Below are 9,461 nucleotides of genomic sequence, written 5' to 3'. Positions count from 1 at the left end.
GTAAACCCTAGTTGCATAACCTGAGAGTGGTGCAGTGGTGCGTCTGCAAACACTAACATGTTCTGCCATCTGCTGGGCTCAGAGCTACATTGCAGTTCTTCCAGATCCAGTTCTTTTATAATATAAGGTACTTTTAACACGTTTACCACTTTAGATTGGTAACTGACAAATCAGCCAAGATTTGGCTGTTTTCAGATTATCACCTACCCAATATCTACTAAAAGTTTGCTAAACTAGTATGCTGAGTGGTTAAAGAATAAGAAGCATTTAATTTTACAATCAATAGCTTTGTTAATTTACTGTACCAGTATACTTAACATAATTTAAAAGACAATAATTTTCGTATTTACAAACATAAAGGTGCAGTTAGCGATTTCTGTTGAAAGTGGATTGACCTGAGCGGCACAGCACTCTTGTAGCCAATCAGCAGTAGGGGGCGTGTCCACTCATGATGGGGAGAGAGAGAGTGTGAGCCAATCAGCAGTAGGGGGCGTGTCCACTCATGATGGAGAGAGAGAGAGTGTGAGCCAATAAGCAGTAGGGGGCGTGTCCACTCATGATGGAGAGAGAGAGAGTGTGAGCCAATCAGCAGTAGGGGGCGTGTCCACTCATGATGGAGAGAGAGAGAGTGTGAGCCAATCAGCAGTAGGGGGCGTGTCCACTCATGATGGGAGAGAGAGAGAGTGTGAGCCAATCAGCAGTATGGGGCGTGTCCACTCATGATGAGGGAGAGAGAGTGTGAGCCAATCAGCAGTAGGGGGCGTGTCCACTCATGATGGGGAGAGAGAGAGTGTGACCCAAATCAGCAGTAGGGGGCGTGTCCACTCATGATGGAGAGAGAGAGAGTGTAAGCCAATCAGCAGTGGGGGGCTTGTCCACTCATGATGGAGAGAGAGAGAGTGTGAGCCAATCAGCAGTAGGGGGCGTGTCCACTCATGATGAGGGAGAGAGAGAGTGTGAGCCAATCAGCAGTAGGGGGTGTGTCCACTCATGATGGGGAGAGAGAGAGTGTGAGCCAATCAGCAGTAGGGGGTGTGTCCACTCATGATGAGGGAGAGAGAGAGAGTGTGAGCCAATCAGCAGTAGGGGGCGTGTCCACTCATGATGGGGAGAGAGAGAGTGTGAGCCAATCAGCATTAGGGGGCGTGTCCACTCATGATGGGAGAGAGAGAGAGTGTGAGCCAATCAGCAGTAGGGGGCGTGTCCGCTCATGATGGGGAGAGAGAGAGTGTAAGGCAATCAGCAGTAGGGGGCTTGTTCACTCATGATGGAGAGAGAGAGAGTGTGAGCCAATCAGCAGTAGGGGGCATGTCCACTCATGATGAGGGAGAGAGAGAGTGTGAGCCAATCAGCAGTAGGGGGTGTGTCCACTCATGATGGGGAGAGAGAGAGTGTGAGCCAATCAGCAGTAGGGGGTGTGTCCACTCATGATGAGGGAGAGAGAGAGAGTGTGAGCCAATCAGCAGTAGGGGGCGTGTCCACTCATGATGGGGAGAGAGAGAGTGTGAGCCAATCAGCAGTAGGGGGCGTGTCCACTCATGATGGAGAGAGAGAGTGTGAGCCAATCAGCAGTAGGGGGCGTGTCCACTCATGATGGGGAGAGAGAGAGTGTGAGCCAATCAGCAGTAGGGGGCATGTCCACTCATGATGGGAGAGAAAGAGAGTGTGAGCCAATCAGCAGTAGGGGGCGTGTCCACTCATGATGGGGAGAGAGAGAGTGTGAGCCAATCAGCAGTAGGGGGCGTGTCCACTCATGATGGGGAGAGAGAGAGTGTGAGCCAATCAGCAGTAGGGGGCGTGTCCACTCATGATGGAGAGAGAGAGTGTGAGCCAATCAGCAGTAGGGGGCGTGTCCACTCATGATGGGGAGAGAGAGAGTGTGAGCCAATCAGCAGTAGGGGGCGTGTCCACTCATGATGGAGAGAGAGATAGTGTGAGCCAATCAGCAGTAGGGGGCGTGTCCACTCATGATGGGAGAGAGAGTGTGAGCCAATCAGCAGTAGGGGGCGTGTCCACTCATGAGCCAATAAGCAGTAGGGGGTGTGTCCACTCATGATGGGGAGATAGAGAGTGTGAGCCAATCAGCAGTAGGGGGCGTGTCCACTCATGATGGGGAGAGAGTGTGAGCCAATCAGCAGTAGGGGGCGTGTCCAATCATGATGGAGAGAGAGAGAGTGTGAGCCAATCAGCAGTAGGGGGCGTGTCCACTCATGATGGGAGAGAGAGAGTGTGAGCCAATCAGCAGTAGATGGCGTGTCCACTCATGATGGGAGAGAGAGATAGTGTGAGCCAATCAGCAGTAGGGGGCGTGTCCACTCATGATGGGAGAGAGAGATAGTGTGAGCCAATCAGCAGTAGGGGGCGTGTCCACTCATGATGGGAGAGAGAGAGAGTGAGCGAGAGAGATTTGTGCGACTATCAGACTGTGTGCTGCTGGCCACTAACAACCAACTCTTGCTAGTATATACTCTTGTGTACTGTATGTTCATTTTTTTGTGGTTCCTTTTTCGTTCGTTTTTCATCTTTGCTTTATTTTTTGCTAAGTATTATTTTGTTTTGCATCAGCTATAATAATGAGACATCCACTCTTGCATTGCATGTTTGTGCATTTTAGGGGCGGAGCAATGAAGGTAGGAGTGTGTTAGAGAGTCTATCTGCTTTTAAATCCCCAGGAGTGGGGAGAGAGAGAGAGTGAGCCAAACTTAGGTGTTTTTGTTGAGCAGTCTTTAAATTTTAATAAACACATTTTATTTGTAATCAGTTCCAGTTTCTACCAACTTCGTCTACTGTCTAAAATCAAAGGCTTTCTCACTCCGAAAACTCTGTTCTTGCTTCATGGAAATGGCTGTTCATGCATTTATTACGTGCCGACTAGATTACTGCAATTCCTTATATTGCGGTATATCAAGTTCTCAAATTGCCCGTCTTCAGTTTGTCCAAAATGCTGCGGCCAGACTTAAGCCTGTTTTATGCTTCTGCGTCGAATCGAGGGCGTACCCCCGCAGACCCCTCTGCGTCGCCGCGAACCCCTCCGCCGTAGCTCGACGTGCACCTCCAAAAATTGTAACTACGGGTCGAGGCGACGCAGACCACAAGGGCTGTGATTGGTCAGATGCACCGCGATGCAACTCAACCTGACGCAGAACCATAAAACGGCCACGACGCCGTAGGAGTGACGGCGTAGCTACGCCGTGGAGTTGACGCAGAAGCATAATGAGGCCTTTATTCATAAGTGTCTCAAATATGACCACATCTTTCCGATTCTCAAATCTCTACACTGGCTGCCAGTTCGACAGAGAATAGATTTCAAAATTGTACTCTTTGTTTTTAAATCTCTACATAACAACTTGTTCATCCTTACACTCCTTCAAGAAGCCTAAGATCCCACGAGCAGACTCTGTTGGTAGTCCCTCGCGTAGGTTGGTTTTACTATTTTATATTTGAGTCTGATACTGCTTTGCTACTCCTGTTTTGAGGTTACTCTTAGCTTTGCTGCTTTTATTTGTGTTTTATGTGTTGTTAAGCAGGTTTTATTTTCTTATTTGGCAGTTCTGTAAAGCACTTTGGTCAGCCTAGTGGCTGTTGTAAATGTGCTATATAAATAAAATGAACTTGAACTTGAACTTGTTTGTTTGGGTTGATTTCCAAAATCAACAGTGGGCCTGTCTAAATACCCACGAGTGCGCAAGACTGTCCTGGGTCTGTAAAATGTCAAAGCGTTGTACACTCAACACACACTAAATCCACTCTATCTCTACTAACGCTTCAGACCGGTCTTTGATGCTAAGAGTACACTGAAAAAAACAATAAGTAAAAGTTACTTAATTTTTCTTTGGCAAGTTTTTTGCACAAATATTTTTAAAGTAAATTTCACATATGGAATTAAGTAAACTCTACTTAACTAACTTAAAAAAGTAACAAAGAAAATACTTATTTACACTTTGCTTGTAAAAGGTTGAGAAAGATCTATTTAGTTAAAGTTTAATTTGCAATATATTTCACTCATCAATATAGCATTGAATTAATCCTCATCATTATTGTATATGTTCTACTTAAAAACATCTAAGTAATTAATACAATAGATATTTTGTGAGACACCATATCTATACTTCAGATATCATGTGCCGTGTGAACGAAGAAACCTCGATACTTAGATAACACACAATGACGGTAACATTTGATGGATCGTTTTTGTGTTTGAATGTGTCATTTTGAGTAGAAAATTAACTCCAAATGTCACAATATGGCAAGTTACTAATCCTAACAACAAAAGCAATGATAAAACAGTGTAAATACAGCTGGAAAACAGTGAAAAATCAACCTCATTAATTATTCATGACCCAGTGCATGATGGAAACACCAGTATCAGAAAAGTTGAGTAATTTAACTTGATTTTATAACGTTGATATTTGTGCTTTCATTTATACACGATTGAATTGAGTACTAATATGTACTCCTAATGGTAACAGATATGTAGGCCTAATGGTAACAGAGTTGGACTGGTGACCCAAAGGTTGCTGGTTCGATTCCAGTACCGGCAGGAATATGACTGAGGTGTCCTTGAGCAAGGCACCTAACCCCCAATCGCTCCCCGGGCGCCACTCAAGGCTGCCCGCTGCTCCGGGTGTGTGTATCCACGTTTGCAGTGTGTGTGTGTTCACTACTCACTACTCTGCTCCTAATGTGTGTGCACTTACTTGAATGGGTTAAATGCAGAGGTCAAATTCCAAGTATGGGTTACTATACTTGGCCGTCACTTTCACTTTCACTTTTCACTTTCACTAATATAGAATTTACTTTTTTAAATTCTTGCCTGAACTAACTTTTTCATGTAAATTACGTTGTTTTTTTCTGTAGTATATTTACTTTAAGTATCACGTTCAGGAACTTGTGTGATTTTGCGTCATGTCTAGGAAACCTTTCCAGTGTAAGTTAAATTAATTAGATGTTACATATAATTTATTTGTAAAACGTGTTGCATATTTTATTGGTGCAGAGACTGCAGAGATCATACTGTATATTGTTTGTAAAACGTTTGTAAATGAAGCACCACTATCAGACAGGGATTAAGTGAGCAGACAGACACTAAATCTTAAAACACTTGCAGTTTCACGCACACTTTGGCCAAGCTCCGGAAATACGTCATATAAGTAGACAAGTGGTCAAGTGCAAAAACTGCAAGTGTTAGTATTTGGACAAGCCCGGTGTTTCTCAGAAATCACTTACTGCACCTTTAAGTGCATTCAGTATTTCTTTAGCTAATGTTAGCGTTTCTATTCTTCGTGTAATTTTAGGTGTTAGACGCTGCACTGCCATCTATTGACGAGGATCAGCATGATAGTATCTGAGCTTTATGCAAATTACACAGATACTAGTGTGTTTTAGAGAGTGGTCAACACAATAATTAATTCCATTTCCTGTCCAAAAAAAGAAAAAGAAAAAAGAAGCAACTTGGCATCATTATCATCAAATCTTTCCAAATTGTGTTTGCCATAACAACGTTGTTTTTTTTTTTCTTGTCTTTGTTGGTCTGTACACAATAAGAAGTGTGTTCTGTTGGCAAAATTTCAATCTTCACATCACCAAAACGGCGAAGAACAAATGTGGGCGGGGCTTGATTTTGTCTGTGGTGAGTTGATTGGATGGTTGTGGTTTGCTATTGGCTGATCTCATGTGATTGACAGGTTATAGCCCCGCCCTCGTCATCAGAGAAGAGAAGAGATGCTCCAAGAGGAAGATATTCTGATTCAAGATTACCAGGAACATGAATTAAAAAAATTAATGATGTGCACAGATAAATAATTTTTAGTAAACACTCCATTATTCCATGAAGAAAAAAATGGAAAAACCTCCATGCTTGTTTTCATCCAAAATATAGCAAAGGTTATAACGTGAGATTGTGTGTGTGTTCAGGATGGGTCTCTCAGGAGGAGCGGCTCTTTCGGTAAACTCAGAGAAGTCCTGCGCAGAAGCAGCGAGATGCTGGTCAAGAAAATCCAGGGAACAATGCCACCAGAACCTCGCAACTCCAAGTGAGACACGAACACAGTGATTAATGAAGGTTACACTGTACCTGTGATGACCTTTAAACCTATACTTTACTGCCTGGGTCCTATGAAGGACTGATATTTAATGTAAAAGTTATTTTTCTTCCCACACAGTATGAAGAGAGCCGCGTCCCTCGGCTACCTGAACAGTAATGGAAATGAAGACGACTCTTTTCAGGTGAGATGATTTAGGGAGGATCCAAGGTAACATAAAACATGATCTTAGAACGGTTAGCTAACGTTCCCATTAAATTATGAAAACCTTATTATGTTCTCTGAGCGTTCAAAACATCCAATTCTTTATGTTTTAAAAATGTTTACTCTTGGTTATGCGAACGTTAAAGGTACAGTATGTAATATTTTTTGTCTGTACTATAGCACATAAATACAGTAATATGTTTGTAGAGGTTTAGGAACCATGAATGCACATACCCGTTTCTCTGAAAAATGATGCTACTTCGAAATGTGCGTTTTTTCTGTGATCCCGTCCACTGCCAATTTACCCAATAGTATTTCGGCACCCCGGGTTGCCAGTTGGTGAAACACACAGCAAATTGCAGCCATGGAAGCCAGTAAAGAAACTGGGTCAGAGATCGCAGATTCTACGCTAACGCTGAAATACGGCATATTAAAACGTGGATGAATAAACTCATCGACTTCCGGTGTAAGACTTGTCTTTTGCACTTGCTCCTGTTGCGTATCCTCAATCTGGCAACCCTGTGAGCGTCCAGTCTGAAGAGGAGGAGAATATTGCGTATTTTGACTGCAGTACCTATTTCAACCACTAGCTGTCAATATTACATACTGCACCTTTAAGAAAACACTCCATTGTATTATTCTTCGAACATTATGGGGACGTTACTTTTGATTGTTCTCTGAACATTCTGAAACAAGAAGTAACATTAAAAAACATTCCTAAAACATTTCAGAAAAAAATGCTGAACGAACGTCGTATAAATAACATTTTGTGCTAACGTTTTGAGAACATTATTAAAGACCTGATAACTTTGAACGAATGTTCTATTAACATTATTGGAAGAACGTTTATTCAGAACCTTGAGGGAATCTTATCAGAACGTTCCCTGTTAGTTAAGTTGACAGCAAAATCTCATGGAAATTCATAATATTTTTCATTTTTGGTGGCTAATTCGTTTGAATTCGTACAATCTGCTTCAGTGACGGGTGTGTTTATGGGTTTATTTTATTTTTTTTGCTAATATTTATTCGTTTTTATATGATTTCCAATGAAAATCGCAGGTCGTAACACGGTTGAATTTCGCAGTGAGATGAATGTCGTGATGTTGATGTGTTGGTTGTCTCGTCGCAGGGTTCGGGGGCCGTGAGGACTCTGAGAAACAGCAGACCTCTGAGCTCAAGCACAGTGGAGCTCTACAAAAGCACAGACCAATGAAAAATACATGTGTGTTCTGGCTCATTTATCACTAGATTTGTATATGTTGGAAGCTTTGGTTCATGGGCTTTTAATCATGAATGTTCACACACTCATATAAATCACGCATGTTTCACTTTCTTCAAGGAGCAGTCCATCCTTAAATGAAAACTAGTCATGTACTCACTCTCCTGTGGACCACAAATTTATCTAGATCACACAGCTCTTTCCCGTACAGTGTAAGTGAATGGAGTTAGTGCTGCCAAACTCAAAAACAACAAAAAGCTCCATTAAAGTAGCCTATAAAACTTGAGCACTTAAGTCATGCTGTACAGGTGAAGAAGTTCATCAATAATCATCTATCACTCCAAAAGCAAGTGAATATGCAGTAGCCTGTGTGGAATAAGACTTTGACACAATATTGTAGTACGTGTTGTATGCACGCCTTTTATGGTGCCTTTTTGCATCGTGACAATGGTACAAATGAAATAAACAGTGCTTTGGGTTTTTCAGGAAGGTCTGTCTACTGTAGTATTCAGGTACAAAATACTACAGAAATTGAATAATCAAATGTAAAAAATAAAACACTGCATAGTCTGTATGAATTAAATATAGAATGAAGTTATGAATTTAAATCTCACAATTCTGACTTTTTCTCACAATTAGGACTTTATATCTCAAAATTCAGAATTGTTTTCGTAATTGCAAGTTTAAATCACTATTGTGACTTTTCTTTTGCGAGTTTATTATATCTTGCAGTTTAAACTTTTTTCTCACAATTGCGAGTTTATATCACAATTTTGACATTTTTCTAGCAATTACAAGTTTGTCTCAGAATTCTGACTTTTTTCTCGCAATTACTAGTTTATATCTTGAAATTCAGACTTTTGAATTTGTAAACTTTTGTAGACTTTTGCAATTGTGAGTTTATATCACAATTCTGACTTTTAACTTGCAACTGTGACTTTAAATCACAATTTCTGACTTTACTCTTGAATTGCGAGTTTATATCCCGCAAATTGAAACTTTTTTCTTTTAACTGTGAGATATAAATTTGCAATTGTGAGGAAAAAAGTCAGATTCGTGAGATAGTCACAATACCCTTTTTTTTATTCCATGGGTGAAACAACCTTCCATAATCGATAGGCACTTTATATTACTGCCACGATATTCATGGTAATACCACCCAGCCCTAGATAAAGCGGAGTAAATGATGACAGAATTGTAATTTTTGGGTAAATGAACCCTTTAAACTTTCTTAAAATCTATGACAACTGCCTAAATATTACTTGCAAAACATAATATTTCACGTTGAAAACACTGGAGTGTGATGGCTGCTGTTATGGGAGGCTTTGTCTGTACAGATTTGAATTATGTAATGAGTGATTTTAACCCTAGTGGGAAAGACCAGAAATCCACCTGGCTTATTCCCTCAGGTATTCAATATCCTTTGACACATATTTAGCAGTGAAATTCGACCTCTCCTGACAAAGAAACCCAGTGCATGGGCATTGTTCAGACAGAGCTCCAGAGAGGTGTTGTGTTCCTCCTGACCTGATTCAGCAGTCATGCACGTCACTCATTTCATTTCATTCATTATGTTATGAATATGTCCTAATTTATAGGCAGTGTCTGTAACTGCCTGTGTAACGTATTGTTTGTTTACTCTGTGCAAGTTTTATAAACAACCACCTTGTCATTTTTTTCAAATTTAAATCACTAATTAAAATCTTGAATATATGGAATCTGTATATATGGAATTTGAATATATGGAACTTGCTTTTATTGGTTTGTTATTTGCACTACAAAACCATGTCCGAGCTTTACAGCCCACGTGTGTTACTCAACTGCCAGTTTTATTGTTGAAGAGGACTTGGTTATTTCCAATCATTTCATGCTTCTGTGTCCATGGACTTCTCAATGTGATTTGTTTGCATAAACATCTAAATGTGATTTAAGAGTCACTTGCTGGGCAAAATCTAGTCTGATTTGGCTTGATTGAAATAAAAAATTCAATAAAATCA

The 9,461-nt window shown here is 41.0% G+C and overlaps 1 protein-coding gene across 1 annotated transcript in view; it reads left to right on the top strand.

The window, feature by feature from the left end:
- The window catches only part of klc4 (kinesin light chain 4), a 49,241-nt gene extending 39,780 nt beyond the window's left edge, over window positions 1-9,461 (top strand). Inside the window, exons 14-16 of the mRNA XM_077202247.1 lie at window positions 5,914-6,032; window positions 6,162-6,225; window positions 7,375-9,461. Coding sequence (XP_077058362.1) covers window positions 5,914-6,032; window positions 6,162-6,225; window positions 7,375-7,458 — 267 coding nt within the window. The 3' untranslated portion in view covers window positions 7,459-9,461. The remainder of the gene's footprint in view (window positions 1-5,913; window positions 6,033-6,161; window positions 6,226-7,374) is intronic.

The sequence above is a fragment of the Siphateles boraxobius genome, unplaced genomic scaffold (genome assembly GCF_051911475.1).
Source record: "Siphateles boraxobius isolate OS27281-9 unplaced genomic scaffold, OSU_SipBor_1 118, whole genome shotgun sequence".
NCBI lineage: Eukaryota > Metazoa > Chordata > Actinopteri > Cypriniformes > Leuciscidae > Siphateles > Siphateles boraxobius.
This window is presented reverse-complemented; position numbering and strand designations above follow the sequence as displayed.